Below are 19,995 nucleotides of genomic sequence, written 5' to 3'. Positions count from 1 at the left end.
AATATTGACCCATAGCATTCAGATTCTCCTCACAGGTTTGAAATGTTATTTACTATCATCAGCCTAGAAGAAATCTTAAATTTTAAAGGTGTTATCCCATTTCTGGTCAAGGATATATGAATAATAATATAGTAAAAAAAATCTTTTAAAATTAGAAATCTTGACTCAAAGTGTTGAGGCTTTGCTCACAGGTTTGAAATGTTATTTACTGTCATCAGCCAAGAAGAAATCTTAAGATTTCATTAATTGTAGATTTTAAAGGTGTTATCCCATTTCTGGTCAAGGTTATATGAATAATAATATAGTAAAAAAATCTCTTAAAATTAGAAATCTTGACTCAAAGTGTTCAGGCTTTGCTCACAGGTTTGAAATGTTATTTACAATCATCAGCCTAGAAGAAATCTTAAGATTTCATTAATTGTAGATTTTAAAGGTGTTATCCCATTTCTGGTCGGGGTGATATGAATGATAATATAGTAAAAAAAATCTTTTTAAGATTAGAAATCTTGAGTCACAGTGTTCAGGCTTTGCTCACAGGTTTGAAATGTTATTTACTGTCATCAGCCTAGAAGAAATCTTAAGATTTCATTAATTGTAGATTTTAAAGGTGTTATCCCATTTCTGGTCAAGGTTATATGAATAATAATAATATAGTAAAAAAATCTCTTAAAATTAGAAATCTTGACTCAAAGTGTTGAGGCTTTACTCACAGGTTTGAAATGTTATTTACTATCATCAGCCAAAAAGAAATCTGAAGATTTCATTAATTGTAGATTTTAAAGGTGTTATCACATTTCTGGTCAAGGGCAGATGATTGATGATATAGTAAAAAATCTCTTAAAATTAGAGGGGGCACAGGTAGCCGTGTCGTCTAAGACGCCGCGATTCACTGTGCAGAGTTGCGTCCCTTGGATCCGCCAGCAACCTATGATGGTTGGTTCAAATCCCGGTTCACCCCAATAATGCTTCTAGGTTTGTCAGCAATATCACTTCGGGCATTCCTCCCACATTAAGCTGACACACCGTGATATAACTGGAATAATGTTAAAAGCGGTGTTAAACCCAACTCACTTAAAAATTAGAAATATTGACCCATTGCATTCAGATTCTGCTCACAAGCTAGAAATGTGATCTGCTATCAGCAGCCAAGAGAAAATCTTAAGATTCCATTAATTGTAGATTTTAAAGGCGTTATCCCATTTCTGGTCAAGGTTATATGAATAATAATATGGTAGAAAATCTCTTAGAATTAGAAATATTGACCCATTGCATTCAGATTCTGCTCACAAGTTTCAAATGTTATTTACTATCAATAGTCATGAAGAAATCTTCAGATTCCGTTAACTGAAGATTTTATAGGTGTTATCTCATTTCTGGTCTAGGGGATATGAGTAATAAAATAGCAAAAAATCTTTTAAAATTAAAAATATTGGTCAATAGCATTCAGATTCTGCTCACAAGTTAGAAATGTGATTTACCATCAGTAGCCAAAAGAAAATCTTAAGATTACCTTAATTGTAGAGTTTAAGGGTGTTATCCCATTTCTGGTCAAGGAAAGATAAGTAAGGATATAGTCAAAAATCTCTTAAAATTAGAAATATTGACCCATTGCACTCAAATTCTGCTCACAAGTTTGAAATATGATTTACTAACATCAGCCAAGAAGAAATCTTAAGATACCATTAAATGTAGATTTTAAAGGCATTATCCCACTTCTGGTCAAGGTGATTGAGTCATAATATAGTCAAAAATCTCTTAAAATTAGAAATACTGACCCATTACATTTACACCTTTGTTCATAGGTTTGAAATGTTATTTACTATCATCAACCGACAAGAAATTAGAAATCTTGACTCAAAGTATTCAGGCTTTGCTCACGGGCTAGAAATGTTATTTACTATCTACAGCCAAGAAGAAATATTAAGATTCCATTATTTGTCGAGTATATAGACTTTATCCCATTTCTGGCTGAGGGGAGATGAGTAATGATATCGTAAAAAATCTCTTAAACTTAGAAATATTAACCCATAGCATTCAGAATCTGCTCACAAGCTAGAAATGTGATTTACTATCCACAGCCAAAAGAAAATCTTCAGATTCCGTTAACTGTAGATTTTATAGGTGTTATCCCATTTCTGGTCGAGGGGATATGAGTAATAAAATAGCAAAAAATCTCTTAAAATTAGAAATATTGACCCATAACACTCAGGTTCTGCTCACAAGTTTGAAATGTGATTTACTATCATCAGCCAAGAAGAAATCTTAACATTCCATTAAGTGTAGATTGTATGATGATATTGTGTATAAAATGTCATAGGTTGATTATGACCTGTGAACAACTTCCATGGATATGTGTATTTGTCTATTTCTAGACTTGCTAAAGCAAAACTGGGGAAAGTGGAAATTGATAGTTTATACTGAAGGGTTCATTGGTCTGTTGAGGGCTCAAACACAGGCGAGCTACTGCTAGCACTGACCTGACACACTAGCCATAAACATGTCACAAGATGATTCCCTAATTACTACTGACTAGTTGTCTGTTCAGATCTCTTACTGCTCAGGAGATTGTTGATACTTGAATTCCACTGAGGAACTATCTCTGTGGTGTGAGAACCACAGTGTAAATTTAAGCAAGGTCATAATCTCATATTGTTAATGTTGTAGCAGAAAAAAATAATTTTACTTTACTGGAATTATTTGAATTATACCTTGCTTCAAACCATCCATTCTGTCAATAGCCTTAGATATGTACGAACCCATGTAATCCTGTGACACATTAAAAGCTGCTTCTTCAGCTCTCATTCTGTTTGATAAGATATTGATATGTTGACGTATTATGTTCACGTCGCTGTCAGGGCGGCACCAAATAAATTGTGTGAGAATTCACCAATAAAAGGTAGCAATGCTCTGTTGGAGCGAGTTTGAGAACCAACAATTTGACCTTGAAGAATAATGTTTCTGATCAAAGTAACCCCTCCTAACATGTCTTTGAAAGTGTCGTCATGTACGCGATAAGTAAAATTCAATATAGCCCTCATATTTTCATCACAGGACATATGATTCGCCTGAAGACTAATTCTTACTAATACTTTGTGCACCATGTCTGAACTCCTGAAGCAAAGACAAAAAGAAACTATTCTGCCTGACATAGATTATCAATATGTACATTTTACCTCAACATTCAAGTAGATCTCTATACATTAACTATGGTAATAAGCAGTACTTCTTTGTTCTCGTTTCATTTGCCAGGTACTATACTCAACAACAAAAGTTCCTGTGACACCAATATTTTAGTGTATTTTTCAAACAAGTAAAGTGTGGTTTTCAATATTGTAGTACAAGTATGGAATCTAGTCACAAAAACGCAACTGCAACAGAAAAGCATGCATTCGATGCAAAAGTTGACTTTTATGCAAGCCCCATGCATTTCACTACCCAAGAATGGGTATAAAAACATGTGCGTTAACTGTATTCCATGTGCATTGTTTAGCATCGTGCTGACAACAACTACTCAGAAAAACAGCAAAATTACGCAATTATTCCACATTATGAAATAACACGCTTGTCCGAAAATGAGCGCCTGTGAGCAATTTAGTGTTTATGGCAACATTGGCAACAGACGAATGCAGTCAGAGACCATCCTCTGAGTGGCAGGCCATGCGTAACCAATAATCGACAAGACAACTTGATTTGAACAATACACCTACGAAATCGATTCCAGCCAGCAACAGTGACTGCAAGAAGCATCCCTGGCCTTTGACGAATATCTTCACAAACCGTACCTCACCACCTCAGATGTGCAGGGACTGTCGCCAGAAGACCCGCCAGACGTCCCATTTTGACAGGAAACCACCGTCAAGCATGTCTACACTGGTGTAGACAGCGTCTACGCTGGACGGCCATGCAGTGGGGACAAGTTCTATTCACTGACGAGTCTCGTTTTCACCTCAGCCAAAGCGATGGACGGATTCGTGTGTACCTACGTCAAGGTGAATGTTACTTCAATCGTTGTGTTATGCAAGAACATTGGTTCGGGGGCGGCAGCATTATGGTATGGGGTGGGATTACAGCAAGACAGAGGACCTGTTTGATAGTGGTAGAGGGAAATCTCAATGGACAGCGCTACCGTGACGAGATCACTGGCCCTGTTGTTCTACCGTTTTGTCGTCGTCATGGCCCAGGCATTACCTTTCAACATGACAATGCCCGGTCTCACATTGTTCGACTTGTTCAGGATTCTCTTCAACAAACCAAAGTAATTGTCATCCCCTGGCCGGTTCACTCCCCTGATCTCTCACCAATCGAGCACATATGGGATGAGATGGATCGGCGCCTTCGACGTCAACCACGTGTTCCACAGACACAGCAGGAACTTCAAACATGCTCCAGCAGATATGGACAGATATCCCACAGGACTTTGTGCGACGCCTGGTCTATTCCATGAGACGAAGATGTGTTGCTTGCATTGCAGCCAGAGGTGGACAAACACACAATTGATTTGTAAATTGACATTTTGGCATGTTCATGTTTTTTATGAAATCACGCATTTTCTGAAGTCAATCAATCAATCTTTATTGTATGAAAGGCCATTGGCCCATATACACATACAGATAAACAATATCATTTACAGCTGTACAGCGCAATATGTAATTATTGGATAACTAATATGATGCTTGACATGTAATAGAGGTATTGTAATAACAGTGGTAATAACCACAGTGGCAGCAGTATAAAATACAAAATACAAAAGGAATGGAATGGAAATATGAAGTTTTACGTCGCAAAGGCTTTCAGCCATAGCACGACGTTCAATACAAAAGGATCTATCAGTAATATACTCATCATGTCATGACAATTTGACAATTTAAATGTATATGCATTTCTAGTAGAAACAAACAGACAAAAATGAAATGTAGATACTCCTGATCTAGATGCGAAAGTTTCAAAACAACTAATTATTTCTGGACATATCGAATTTACTAAGTAATTTACTACGCACTCGTAGACTTTGATAGATGTATTGATAATATCTTAGTTAATTTTTGACTAGGGATACCATTAAAAGATAATATTTTGTTCATGGAATAGTGGTTCTTAGTGATATCAGGCATATATTTCAATCTTAGGTTGTCGTAAATTGGACATATAAACAAAAAGTGTAATTAGTTTTCAATATGGTTTTCGCAGAATGGACAAAAACGCATATCCTTAGGAATAGAGGAGAATAGACCCCTGTTGCACATCAAATCATTTAACCCTAGCCTGAGTTTAATAAATGTGTCTCTAATTTTTCTCTCTGTTATAGTATGCAGGTAAACCTCTGTTGTTAGACAATATTTAAAGGTTTTATAGACGTCGTAGCGTGCACTGTTATCTATTGACGACCTCCAGTTTTGAGTAAACATATCACATTCATTCTCAGCTAAATGGTAAATTACACAATTGTGCTGTCCCCTGTGTAAAACTTGGATAATATCTTAGCTGAAAATATATTTTCTGTTACAAATCATATAATGCAAGCTGAACGGCTAAATGCATACACATGTTGATGTACTTGGTTCAGTTTGTATCTTCACCAGTCTATAGTGTTGCTTATAAAGTCGTTCTGAGCTTGTCCCCGTGCTCAGTGTGTGACTTCACGAATGAATAATTAAATATTCTGCACATTTTTAATGCACTTTACATTTTCTTTTCATGCATAATGATCATACATCATCATCACCAGCAGTTTTCAAGCAATGGTTCTGATTAGATATCTTTTACTAGCAATATTCTTTTGTCCCCGATTTTACCATCAGATACGTTGGACACTTTTGTGTGCAGAAGTCACAAACCAACTAAACACACATTATAACACAATGTGTCACATCTGATTTGTTCAAGCATAGTCTTAACACTGTTTATCATCAATTTCTGACACAACTTAAAAAACAAGTATGAATCACAAAATCACAAAATAATACCAGCTGGGTACGATACTTTTCATCAGATACGTTAGCATGATTTATTGCCGCACACGCCTGATACACTACAATACATCATGTTGTGTTTGTTAATTTCATAAAACAACATGTCACCTATAAGAAATGTCGATCCCAGACCTTGACATGAGTATACTTTCGAAATATCTGACCAATTCGCAAAGTTGTCATCAGATACAATTTGGTCAGATACGTTAGAAAACACCAGCACCATCGGAAGACGGTCATCGAACTTCAGTAATCTCAATAAGTTGAATCTTATTAATGCACATGCGCGCCGTGCCACCTCTCTACTTCCGATTTTCAGCCAAGAACGTCCTGCAACCTGGTTTCGGTTCTCAACAATCCATCACAAACTGGTAAGTAATCTTTGCCATCTTAGTAAATGGGTGATCTGAATTGAAAGCCACCCCATGGTGATATTTATTTGATAAAATAGTTTCTGTTAACTAGGATGGAAAAAATGAATCCCTTACTGTAACTTAGCCTTTCCCAAAGAGCATGTTTTCCAACCTAACGTATCTGATGCCAACCTAATGTAGTTTACGAATGTAATTTAATGATTAGATATTTTTCTGAAGCAAAGACCTCAACATTCTACAGATGTTTTCTGTCGGTATGCATTTCATTGATAGACTAAGTACTTTATTTTACTCAAGCTCCTGTCTAAACACCTAAATACCACCTAACGTATCTGATGATTTATATAATGTACCTGATGAAATTAGCATATTTCACAAAGAATAAAGTATGAAAATTATTAAAAGGTGGCTATTTCATAAGTGCAAACATCTCTTTCACTTCGATGACTGTTTCAGCATGTTTTTTTCTATGCTTGATTTTAGAAAATGGCGAAAACAGATGCAGAAAACCAAAAGGCGTATCGGGAAAGAAAGAAACGAAATGACAGTCAATATCTAGCCAAAGAATGTGCTCGAGTCAAAGGTTACAGAATACCAATTGATCAAATGCAAACAAAGAAGAAAAAGGCAGTCCGAGAAAGGAATAAACTATATAGTAAAGCATATCGTGATCGAAAGAAAACACAGAAACAAGCACAAGGTGCCAGCGTAGTTGAGGTCACAGATGTGGTCGTCGATGCAGAAACTGACCAGGTCGACACAATATCAAGCAGTACTGATGCATCTCGGCAGTCAAGGTCACGCCCAGGTCCTTTCTTGGTCAAAATGACTTTTCCAAATAAACAGAGAAAACCAAAACGCTCGTGTGCACTGAAAAGAGCAAATACAAAAGTAAAAGAGTTGACTGAACAACTTTCAAGCTACAAAAAGAAGCAACAGAAATGGAAGAAACGATATCAAGAGGATGAAGGCGAAGTATGGGACACCCAAACAGAGTAACCGCGAAGGGAACAATACTGAAAATACCTCGGATCAGACGACAGACAATCTTCAACAACAGTCAGAAGCAACACCTTCATCAAAAAACAGAAATGATCTCCGGGAAAACGGTGTGAGTCCCAGTCAATTGCCAGATGTTGTGAGACAATTAACAATGGCTAATGTACTTTTTGGAGAAATTAAAGAAAGTGTCGCAGCCAACAAAAAGCAAAGCAAAGTGAATGTGATGACATCTCTTGTTGGAGGGAAAGTACTTAAGAAGTACAGATGTGTGTCAGGTTTGAACAAGGCTACAGGCTTGTCACGAAGAAGTTTGTCTCGGACCACCTCTAAGGTAATAGAGATTCGAGGAAGAGCCCGTCTCACTCTCGTAAGAGAGCAGATTAAGAGACAAGTTGTCTCATTCATGGAGCGAGATGATATGAGCGTATGTATGCCAGGCAAAGCAGATTCCAAGAGCATAAATGGTGTCAAACATCAAACAAGAATATTGAATGATTATCTGTCTGAGGTGTATGCTAAGTTCACGATTGAAAATCAGAATATGAAACTGTCATTTGCATCATTCAGTGGGCTACGGCCCAGATACATCTTGCTCACATCACACATTTCAAGAAACACTTGCTTATGCAACAAACATCAGAATATGGCCATGAAACTCAAATGTCTGAGAAGTGTTGGATTACAAGTTCCGAAATCATCGGATATGGCGTATGACAGTGTATCCGTGGACGCAATGGGTCAGATGCTGGAAACCATTCAGGATGACGTAGAATATGATGAGTGGAAGCGTGTGGATGTTGAGGGAAAAAAGAAAATGAAGGTGGTGAAGATAACGAAGAATGCCACTGACTTCAAGAATTATATGCTTCTTGAATATGCTGAGTTCCGTGACCACGTTGGAAGAGTAAAGTCGCAATATGCAGCTATCCATGAATTGAAGAATACACTGCCAGATGGCCATACCATCATACAAATGGACTTTGCTGAGAACTGCTGAAGTAGAGAAGGCTGTGCAGGGCATATCTATCTCTAACGCAAAAGTTGTACATGGTACAATGAAGTTGCACGCATTCATGCAGCAGAATGGGGTTCTTTTTTCAAGAACTGTATCATGCTACTGTACAGGTTGTCTAAGCGGCAATGATTTATGTGATGATTGGCGCCGTCACCCCGGTGACCAAACCATATCCCAGGAAACGCATGTACTGCAGCCCACACAGGCTTCTGTATCCCCTGCACCTGCTGCAACTGCTGTGCCTGCTGCACCACATGTACCTGCTGTCCCAGTTGTTGGCAGATTTCTGGCTGCCATATATGATGGTAACTGGTTCATCGGAAAGGTTCTCGAAGTTGATATAGATGACGGCGATACCAAAATAACTTTCATGGAGAAAACACAAGACAAAGGCAAGACTTGTACGTACAAGTGGCCATCTCGTCCTGACGAAATTTGGATAGAATTTGACGATGTGCTTTGCTTTATTGATGAACCGGTCGCTATTAGCAAAACAAGCGCCAGTACAACATAGCTGCACGTGACGTCGCCCGTATTGAGAAGGCATTCAAATGAACATTCACTTTGTATTCTTTTACAAATTTCACAGATTTCAACCACAATGCCTCAAAAAGCATCAGATACGTTATGTTACAGTTTGTGCTTAATGTCATATGGATAACATATAAACCTCATCTTTCATATAAATGTTTAAACTTAAGACGTTTTTAAGCCAAAGATCGGGCACTTGTGAACTTTTGTTGTTGATTCAGATTGACATCAGATGTCATTGCTGTGTTCTCAGTAGACCAATCCTTGAAGGCCAGGGGATTGGCGTGTGGTTTGTTCGACATTTGTACTAATGTTTGTTATCAAGTTATTTTTGCAAAATGAACAACCTTTCATAGCCAATACGTGTCTGTTATTATTTGCTAATATCTGTAGAAAATGTGTTTCTTGAACTGGTGTCCGCGACACTGTCGTGTTTTGAGACAAATGATCCCTAGGCAATGACTTTGTTTGACAATAATATAATATGTAGTCCTATTCAAATGACAGTTCCACTTTTTGCAAGTTAATAAAAACTGTGTGATATATTTTGACTGCAATGACAACATGCAGTCTAACGTATCTGACTACAGGACATTTGACATATGTTATTTCCGTTATCATTAAAAACAACTCGGATGTCATTTTGGTCCCCCAATGATTGATTCTGTGAGCCTGAATACTGTTTTTACTGAAAATAAGTTAAGTTTTTCAATATCAAGAAATATATTTATTAACATTTGATATGTAAAATATACCATTTAGCTGAGAATCAGTGATCAATTGCTACCTGCTTCCTTTAGCCTGCTGAATTATTTTCACACTTCTTACCCCTGCCTGCTGGATTAATTTTAGCATAAGGCGCTCTAAAGAGGGTGGGTGATTTCAAACAGTCGGTGCCTCATTAAACAAGGGCCAATTGAAGAAATATTTTGCACATTTATTCCTGATAGAAAACTACACAATTCTCTATAAAAATATCCTGGTGTTTTCAATCATACCAAGGTTAAGACCAAAGCGAACACAAAATTTGTTAATTTTCTTGAACTTACCTGAATTGCGTTATTGAAGGTGGTTTGCATTTCATGCTAGGAACCCTCTAATATCGTAACATTTTTGCAAATTGATTTCAATAATCATATCTCCGATGTCATAATTTTAATTGAGTAAAAATTCGGGATTTATAATCGGCATATATCAGCGCGACGGTAAATTATGAACCATTTCAGTGAATTTATTATCTAAACATTAAACAGAAAAATAACTAAATTTTCGAGGTCATCATGTCGGTTGCAGAAATACGAATATTCGGGTTAATCTGACGTGTCATGTTATAAAATTTGCAGGAAACAATTAATGACTTATAAATATTCACTAATCCTAATTTCAAGCGTTTTGGTTGAATATTTACGATATACAAAAATAAACAACCCGTGTCATGATGCTAGCAGACGTCCTAAAATCAAACATGGCGCGCTTCGCCCGACCTCCGCATAACTTATTGCTATTTTAATATCAACAAAGTTTACATTGCCTTTATAAATATAACTTGGCGAAAGTTGACGATCTTCTCAATAGAAGAATGTTTTATTCGTCATATTCCAATAAATATGACGAGAGAAAAATGAAAATAAAGATCGTGAATTCTGACAGCACTATTTCAATTAGTGCAAAGGTCACCGGATGTGATGTCACAGAAAGGGGTAGTCTGCTGATCGATAAGCTTTCGAAACAAAACAATTACAGTAAATTTTGAAATAGTTCGCCTATCACATACAGCAAAAATATAAGTCGATACACAGTATCAGTAATCACCACTAACATGAAATAAAAATGTGACTTTGACGATATAATTCGCGTATTAGTTAATCCGTTTGACCTTGCATGCTCCCGTGACCCGGAAACGGTAGACGCTAAATCAACATGCCACATGCAAGTTTCTCGGTATCTTTTATTTGAACTTCTGTTGATATTTAAGAATCACCATTCAATGTTGTGAATATAAATGGGACATGATTCATATTTCTGCGATGTACATGCTGATACGTTTCACTACAACAAGTGTATCCCACGTAATACGTCTATGGATATCGTCGATCAGCAAGATCACCCTCAACAACAGGTGCGCGAAAATGGGCTTGACAAAACTTGTTTCAAAATAACATCCCCGCGTTGCTGAAAATGATAGGGTATATATAAGCAATAAAATTCTAGGTACATATTTTCGGTGTTAGTTCCACATTACATTTAGGATAGTTTTCCTTTCGGGAATACATTCATAGATACTAGCATGATTTTAGAACGGTTTCACGAAGGATTTCTAAATTTATTCCAAAAATATGAATACCACCATGATTGCGCATTGATGATAGATTTGTAATTGTTTAATTATTTACAGCTTTTTACAGGTTTTAAAATTTTAAGTTATAATTAATAGTTATTTTTCCCACAATGATGGTGTGTGGGGACAGTAAATATTAGTCTTTGCATCAGCACAGTGTAACTGATCAAACTTCAATTATTATCTTTAGTTTAAACATATTCATTCAACAATTATTATCTTGCACTCTGAAAATCAACTATGTGAATAAGTAACTCTCTGATGTCATCATTTTAATTTTAGTATTCCATGGATAATGATTAAATCAGATCCTTAACATATACATACTAAACTGATATGGACATTAATTTTGTGCATTATGTGGTTTGTTTCCAAATAAAACAATTCTGAAATATAATTTAATAGGAATTAATTTAATTTAATTACAGTAACAGTACTTGTAACAGTACATGACATTTTGGTTTGTTTAATCACAAGAACCATGGTGGCACATAAGCTGGTAAGTTTGCCATAGGTTTCTTAGAAAATGCTATCTCAGTCTTCTGGTTGGAATGAAAAGAAACATGCCTGTGTACATGTTTACCCTTGCCAGATGTATTTTTACCAGTCAGCCAATCCATTACTTTTGTTCACCTTATGTGGTCTATTTTATACATACAGGTACTGCTTCCAAACTGTTTTTTCTTTGTATGCAATCACAGTATCACAACTTCCTCAGCTGGTGTGTATAAAAGTTCCCCTGTCATCATGAAAAAAGAATTATAAAGAAAGTCATATTTTCATTCAAAAACATATCTGTCTTTCCTTGAATACTCTTTGTCTAAGTGCCAGAAATGTAAGTGTCATAAAAAAATTAAAAAAAGATTTTCATAAGGACTTTTCTTAGATAGACCTAGATCTAAGTCAAACCATGTGACTAGTTAGGTAGAATTATAACCTTATAAGCCCTCATTTCTGAGGTGTCCATATTTTTCACATTTTTAGGACTAAACGTGATCCGTGTAGATCTGCCTGTTTTGTTATGTAAAACAAATTCTTGTCTTAAAAAATGAGAAAAGGAATCATTCAGACGACTTTTTTTATCCCATTGATTCACGAAAATCAGTTGAAATGTACAGTGGTGACTTTTGTACCCAAAATTTCTAGTAATTTGTTACCCAAATGGGTATGTGATTTTGTAGATCTACCTAGAATTATTTCAAAGATATACATTAATTTGGTGTCTTAAACTTAACATAATATCACTTTCCTATCAAAACAATTCATTCTAACTTAGGTTTAACCAACTTAACTGGCCTCTCCTTCAGTGACAAGACGTCAATTTTCTCTCAAAACTAAACAATCAATTTCAAGGATCACAGTCATAATCATATTTGGAACTTGATGAAATATTTTATTATGTGTTCTGTTCATCTACATTAAAACATAAATATAATTATAGATCTATTGTCTTATTTTCTTAGGTACAAATTCTCAAAGTATTTTGGGTACACTTTAATTTGTTTTGGGTACAAAATCACACATATATATAAATAGGAGCCTAGAATCTATATATATTTACACTACCTCGTTGTGTACCAAAATGTTATCGGTTCAGAGGACAGGAGGTTCTCAGAAAGTTTTCAACAACATCTTAAATATTTAAATTGTTCTTTTTGTAATGTTAGACCAATAACAATATTATGTTATTATTGTGGCATATCAATACGTTGGATCGCGCTCCGTTGCGCTCGTTTATAGAAAATATTTTAAAATTAAAATCATCGAGCGTGAAATCCATTACGGTTTCGGATTTAGACTTACACATTTTATGGCGACAATCACGAAGAAATATGAAACAAATAAGAGTGAAGACTGCTCTCCAGATCAATTAATAGTAAATAATTGACGAAAAATAGTAAATTATGTATTTTCTTTTGAATTTGAATCTATTTCGGAATTTCTTTATGATAGCTTACCAACTTTTGCTTCCATGTGTCACCTGCGGTACGTGCTTCCGGTTTCAGAAATGATAGCTAAAATTGCAAGTATTTTGATTATTTCTCGTAAAATGCATTATTTTGCTATTGAATAATTTACCTAGAATGTATATCAGTTCAGATTTTGCGTATCATCCAATATTTGTCATTTTTCGCAGTGTTTGTTGACTTTGTTCGACTCAACAAATCGCGAGTTAGGCCACGCCCAAACGTATCACTGACGTTTGTCGGCTTGGCAATTTGTCGGAAAGTTTATCAAACGAAATCATTTGCAAACTCTTTAAAAATGAAATTCTTTTTACAAGGATTTATACATGCGTGTCAATAATTCTAGAAAATTAAGTTAGATGTAACAAAATGATTGTAATAGTCTAACGGGATAACTATGCATGTGGAGTTGTTTGTTTACCGCCGTTGCCATGATCGTAAAAGTTGCATCCAATCGATGATGTTACGATTCAGATTGTTTTTGTTTACAATTAATTACACCGAAAGTTGCTAATTTTTAGAAATAAAGGAACATGAGTGTTTTCCTTTCGTCAGCAAACAAAAAATGATGATCGAATAGGAAAAATGATGAAATTATAAAGAAAATATCGGACTGCATGCCGCTCAACGTGAAGTGCCAAAAGTCAACAATGGCCGTTCCTGGTAGATGTGTGCCGAGAAGTTTGGCCGAAACTTTTTTAACTCGCGATATTTTCTTTTTGAGGTAAATAAATGACTGAACGTTTTGATATTGAGCAAGCTGAGCATTTATGCATGTCATACGTAATTTAAATGTTACGCAAAGCTTTCTTGGTAAATAGATATAGCGAGTTTTATTTTGGGGTGTTGTTATGCTATTCGCCTGTCGAATGGGTTCGACATCAGATGCACGGGGATGGACACCTCTGTCGAATGGGTTCGACGTTAGCGTGCAGAGCTTTAAAAGAGCTAAGAAAATACATTTTGTCTCCAACGCTTTGATTTAGCCAAACATATCCAAATCCGTGAGGGAAGAGTAAATGCTTAATGTTTGATGCCCAAGGGCGGTATTCATAAAAGAACTTAAGTCTGAAAAAAACACTTAAGTCTTGAAAAAAACTAAGTTTTTTACCTTTTCTGACTAAAGTTTTAAGATTTTACTTAAGTCATTTTCATGAAGCGACTTAGGCTTACGTTTTACCAATTTCTGACTTAAATCTTAAGACTGGGTAGGGGTAGGCTAACTACAAGGTGTTTGACTTAGTCAGTAAACAAAATGGCTGCCGTACCGCTAGGTCGTCGTTCGTTTCATCAAAGAAGACAAAGTCTTGTTGAATACAACGATGAGGAGTTGATACGGCGATACCGTTTAGATGGAAATGGCATTAGGTACGTAGCTAATTTAATAGCAGCTGACGTGGAGCCTGCAACCAACCGTAACCACGCACTTGACGAGGTACAAAAGACGCTGATCAACGGGAAAGTTTCAGTTGTGTAATGCAGATGATCAAGGTGTCACCCAGCCCACCATTTCCAGAGTTGTAAATCAGTGTATCACCAGTTTGTCATCTGAAAGGATTGTGAAACAGTTTGTCCGCTTCCCCCTGCAACTCGGGGACATTAGGCGTCACCAAACAAACTTTTATCACATTGCGAACTTTCCCGGAGTTGTCGGGGTGATCGATGGAACCCACGTACAAATCCAGGCACCAACAGTAAACGAAAATGAATACGTAAACCGACATCACTATCATAGCATAAATACGCAGATCGCTTTTGACAGCGACGACAGAGTCATTGACGTTGTTGCTCGGTGGCCGGGATCGACACACGATTCACGCATGTTGACAAACAGCGGGCTCTACCAGCTTATCGAGCGCAATGTTCTCCCCATCGGATGTCACCTCCTCGGTGACAGTGGTTATCCCTGCAAGAAGTGGCTACTTACCCCTTTCCTAAGACCATTGCCGGGACCACTAACAAACTACAACAGGTATGTAAAGTTTCGTGTTACGTTGCCGAGCGTAATCAACAACTTAGAGTGATGTCCCTTGTATTTGCCTCGATTACATATTTGCCCCTCTTTCTTTCATAGAGCACAAACGCAATATTTGGTCTGGATAATCGAAGCAATTACAAAAATTACAAAAACATTCTGAATAAAATACGGATTATTATTCACACCATAACCATATGTTTTTATTTCAACATCGATTATTATGTCTTTGTTAGTTGTTCTAAATGTACAAGTAATTATGTGCTGCTTTGGTAAACATGTTGAATATTTGTGGTAATTAGGAATATTTTTTTTAAACAATTATTTCTTCAACAAGTGACATTTATCAATAAAAAGATAAATATATATTTCTTAAACCCTGTTGAAGATTAATGTGACAGGTTACACTCTGATATGTTATGTTATTTTCAGGTCACACAAAAGAACCAGGAGCACCGTTGAGAGGGCCATCGGTCAACTCAAACGCAGATTTCCTGTTCTCCATGGGGAAATCAGGTTAAAACCTGAGAAGGCTTGTAAGGTAAAAATTATGATCAACAAATGTTTATTTGTGTGCACTATTTATTTGCCACACAAATAAGTTAAACAGAACAAAAATGTAACAAGGCTAAATGACAATAAATATATAAAATAACAATTCCTAGAGAGGAAAGCAATGATTGAAAAAAGCAACAAGATTTTTTGAGTTACATAATTATTTCAAACATGGTTGTTTGAATTTATGTTAACAAATGCCATTGAGAATATGAAAAGAACAATGCAGTGGCTCATCATCTATTAAAGTTTGTACATGGACATGAACATGTTCAGATTGACTTGTATCTAAATCAAGTGAATATATAGTGAATATATATATACAGTTTTGTATTTAAGGCAATAACAGGGCAGTTGTAGATTGGTAATGACTAGGAGCATATAAGGGAAATGATGGGGTTGTATGAACTTATTCGTTATTTACAGTAATATTTGTATGTTCAACTGAGGCCAGGTAAAAGCCTAAATGTCAAGTGTAATGATGTTAATTTATCATTAATGATTTCATATTTTAGGTGATAATAGCATGTGCTGTCCTACACAACATATGCAAGGACATACATATCCCAGTTCCACCCACTGATGGGCATGATGGACTTGGCAGGCTTGATGGGCAGAATGGAGCTCAAGCAGTGACTGCTCCACCAGTAGCTGCACTCAGATACCGGGAGCACTTTGCCAATACCAACTTTCCATGTAAGATTATTTTATTTTAATTTTCAACATTTCCTCATAATAAATCCAATTTGTATCAGCAGTACATTCTTTGCAAAGTATCTTTAGTTTTTAATCATCTTAATTATCCCTCACTCTCTTAAATATACAATATTCTAAATGCAATGTAGTGAATGGACTATTTCTCAAAAATGTTCCACAATGGTCTTTCTACCAGAATCTGTTGTATCATAACATTGGGCTTACCGGTAGTATGTATTGTGACATTAAATATTCAAATATATAAATAATTCTTTAATGCCCAAACAACATGGATGATACTTTTAGCTAATTCAGTTTCGTGATTTTCAATTTAACGTATCCCTTTTCAAAGTGAGGCATTCGATTTCAAGCTTTAATTTTTGCTTCAACAGAGTTTCCACGGTTGGTGAAGTGAGGGACCCTGTGACATCTGGCTCCTTGGAATACATGTTGGCTCCTTCTGGTTGAGGATGTGGATCTGACATGGCAGTGTCATAAATCTCCCTGAAACAGAAAATATTAAAGTTTTAATTGTAATTTTCACATAAATGTTCTTTTCAATTTCAACAAGCCTGTTGTTTTGTGTTATTATAATGAGAACATTTACATTTATAATCATATCACAATTGTTTAAATAACAATTGACTTAATTTGTGCACAATTGAGGTGTTGATATTATAAAAAAAATATACATTTATACTAAGTTTTCAAATAATAATTAGGTCCACAGCAAGTGGTTTTATAAGTTATTCATGGTGTAACATTTATACAAAATTTCATGTGATTACAGAACAGCAAGTTATACATATTAGGATCCAGGGAAAATGCAAATACCAAATATTAGTAGTTTCAGTTAAAGCTTTTTAGATAGATGCTAGCCTAGCTAAGGTAACATGAACCTATCTCCCAGACATACTATTCAACAAGACAAAAGTAATGTATACATGGTTTTATAGATTCAAAGCTTTTAGATAAAAACTAGCCAAAGGTAACAAGATCCCATCTCCCAGACATAATATCTAATAAGACAAAAGATAGTGTTATAGATTGCCTTGAACTATTTTATTTAAGCAAATCTGTCATCACCTATACTAGAATAACATTCAGAAAATACTTCATTTTGGACTCATTAAGGAAAAGCCATATACAAGCTCGTCTATAGTGATACAATAATCTCTTTCCAAGCACCCAGTATTTATGTCAGAACAGAACCATGATAATTTTCTAACCCGAAAGGTATCTCATATCATTGATGTACCTGTCAGTAGGTGGCATCAGGTCCAGCACCTGCAGCATTGTCGTGTCAATTGAACCTGGCACACCAGTTAGGGTCACGTTGTCCTGGCCTAAGATATCAAGGACTGCATTGGTCACTGGTCCACCTCCTGTATAAACATTTAATTACAAACTGTAATTTTTTATATCGTTTAAAATTTTATTATATATGTTCGTTAATGGAAGGGATAAGACAATGAAATTTCTAATCATCATCATTATCTAAATGTATTTTGGAAATAATATTCTTCATACAAAAATACACAGAACATTATGATTGATAATTGATCTATTGGTAATACCGTATTTATAATGACCATTGATAGAAGAGTTGTCATGCAATAACCCTGACTTGTATACAGTATGTATGAAGGGAAGAAAAGTACTTGCCAGTTCCTTTTGTCAGTTTCCCAAATTCAGAGTACTTGTGTTTTGCCTGGCTTTTCACGTTCTTCCATTTTTTTTCCACCTCTTCCTTTGTTCTCGGGTGTGAACCAGAGGAATTGAGGGTAGCTGTAATAACCTGTAGAGTTAAGGGAAAGTAGTAAGTGTCTTACAATTGTGGAAATATGAAGATAATAAGGGGCCAAACATTTTGTGAGGGTGCTGAGATTATATTAAAAAAGTAGTCTGATCCCAAATATATATAAAAAATATTTTTCTCAAGTTAATTTATTCAGCCGACAATTAAGATGTTAATATTTTGGATATCACTTCAACAGATTTCATATTTCTGATGAAGGGCACTGTCAGTAAAAAAACTCAAATTGGAAATAACAAATGTCCCAGTTTATGATAGTAATAGAATATGTTATGGCTATAGCAGAGGTGACATGAAATTCCACTGATAACAGGATCAATCACCAATAGTGATGATTTCATGCTCAGTGGTAGAATGTTGCATTAAATCTACATGCAGTGGTAAATCATGCATTTATAATCGCTTGATTGGCGTACTAATATATCTCGGACAAGTTAAATTAGTAGATGTTCACTGCTAAAATATAACTTTATAAAACTCATGTCTGGTGTAAATACTACATTTGTGTACAACGACTGCCTGAGTGACAGACAACGATAAGTGTCACTGTACCTGCCACGCCTCTTGACGCCTCGCTGATGTCACGCCCGGACCAAACTTTCCTTCCAACACATGTACATTTGCTTTCACTAGTTCCGTCAACAGTAAAACCTCCTCTTTCGTCCAGTTAGGCTTCCTCTTCTTCATATCTGCCTCTGACATGACGTTGGCAATGTGGACAAAGTTTCGCTGTGTGTGTCGTCTGCCGTAAATAGCAACCGGAAAATCCCACCGAAAAAGACGTTCACACCTTTTTTTTAAAGAGTTCCACCGGAAGTTTAAAAATAGTCGGGATTCCCCCTAGTGATCACGCGGGTACGTACTACGAAACTGACTTAGTTTTTCTTTTGAGACTTAGCTAAGTTTCAGACTTAGCATCTTTATGAATATCAAGTGAAGTCTCAGACTTAGCTAAGTCAGATTTCTAAAACTTAAGTTTAGACTTAAGAAAAATCTTAGTTTCTTTATGAATACCGCCCCAGGTTACGTAACTAACACTATCACGATAGACAAGCATTTCGTAGCATTTTCTTGGGATTCGTTCCCGCGACATCTCTGTTATTTTGAGCCAGTATCTGAGTAAACGTAAATATGAACAAATATATAATGGGTATCTACCACATTCGCCATTCGCTGATTCAGAAACATTTAGTATGACAAATTAAACCATTTGAACATTTACAGGAGACTTTTATCTGTTGCAAACAGAAATTGTTTCAGATTTGGTAAAAAACATAACTTTGCATTAAATCTTATTTAATGTCACAGGAACTTTTGTTGTTCAGTATATATTATTACTTATATGGCCTCGACCAGAAAAAGGGAGAACACCTGTAAAATCTACAGTTAATGAAATCTTTAGATTTTCTTTCAGCTGATGATAGTAAATAACATTTCAAACTTGTGGACAGAATCTGAATGTAATGGTTTCTAATTTTATGAGATTTTATACTGTATTATCATATAATGGGTAGGTTTCTCAGCAGAATAAAGCCAATGGATAAAAACGATATCCGTTGGGGTCATATGCGGATAGAGATGCAAATATCAAAGGTCAAGTTTGGACTACTTTCACTGTTTATAAACAAACATGGCATCGCCCTTGTCATTCGGCGATCAAGTCAGAATTAACCATCGGGAATCTGGATAAATATCAATTACTATGTATTTAACAAGCCAAGGCTTGCTAAATAACAATATTTATTACTAATACAGGA

At 35.8% G+C, this 19,995-nt stretch overlaps 2 protein-coding genes and 1 pseudogene across 2 annotated transcripts in view; 1 reads left to right on the top strand and 2 right to left on the bottom strand.

Moving 5' to 3' along the window:
* Positions 1 to 15,160, bottom strand: part of LOC139448133 (uncharacterized) — a 152,939-nt gene extending 137,779 nt beyond the window's left edge. Inside the window, exon 1 of the mRNA XM_071229655.1 lies at positions 15,124 to 15,160. The gene's annotated coding sequence lies outside the window, so the exon portion shown is untranslated. The remainder of the gene's footprint in view (positions 1 to 15,123) is intronic.
* Positions 14,452 to 16,442, top strand: LOC139448144 (putative nuclease HARBI1; annotated as a pseudogene).
* Positions 16,443 to 16,460: 18 nt separating this feature from the next.
* On the bottom strand, positions 16,461 to 18,940 carry LOC139448154 (nuclear apoptosis-inducing factor 1-like). The gene is made up of 4 exons (XM_071229676.1): positions 18,791 to 18,940; positions 18,088 to 18,220; positions 17,681 to 17,807; positions 16,461 to 16,926 (listed from the first exon to the last, which is right to left on the bottom strand). The coding sequence occupies exons 1-4, from the start codon at positions 18,938 to 18,940 to the stop codon at positions 16,749 to 16,751; spliced, it is 588 nt and encodes a 195-aa protein (XP_071085777.1). The 3' UTR covers positions 16,461 to 16,748.
* Between the last annotated feature and the right edge of the window lie 1,055 nt (positions 18,941 to 19,995).

Source organism: Haliotis cracherodii, unplaced genomic scaffold (genome assembly GCF_022045235.1).
Source record: "Haliotis cracherodii isolate W230 unplaced genomic scaffold, xgHalCrac1.p SCAF_10, whole genome shotgun sequence".
NCBI classification, from domain to species: Eukaryota; Metazoa; Mollusca; class Gastropoda; order Lepetellida; family Haliotidae; genus Haliotis; species Haliotis cracherodii.
Note: the sequence above shows the minus strand (reverse complement) of the source record. Positions and strands in the feature narration are given on the sequence as shown.

Coding starts and splice junctions, on each gene's coding strand:
- LOC139448154 (XM_071229676.1), bottom strand. CDS start 18,940: ATGTCAGAGGCAGATATGAAGAAGAGGAAGCCTAACTGGACGAAAGAG. Junction 17,808..18,087: donor GAAACTGACAAAAGGAACTG/GCAAGTACTTTT, acceptor ATGTTTATACAG/GAGGTGGACCAGTGACCAAT. Junction 16,927..17,680: donor CTGATGCCACCTACTGACAG/GTACATCAATGA, acceptor TTTCTGTTTCAG/GGAGATTTATGACACTGCCA.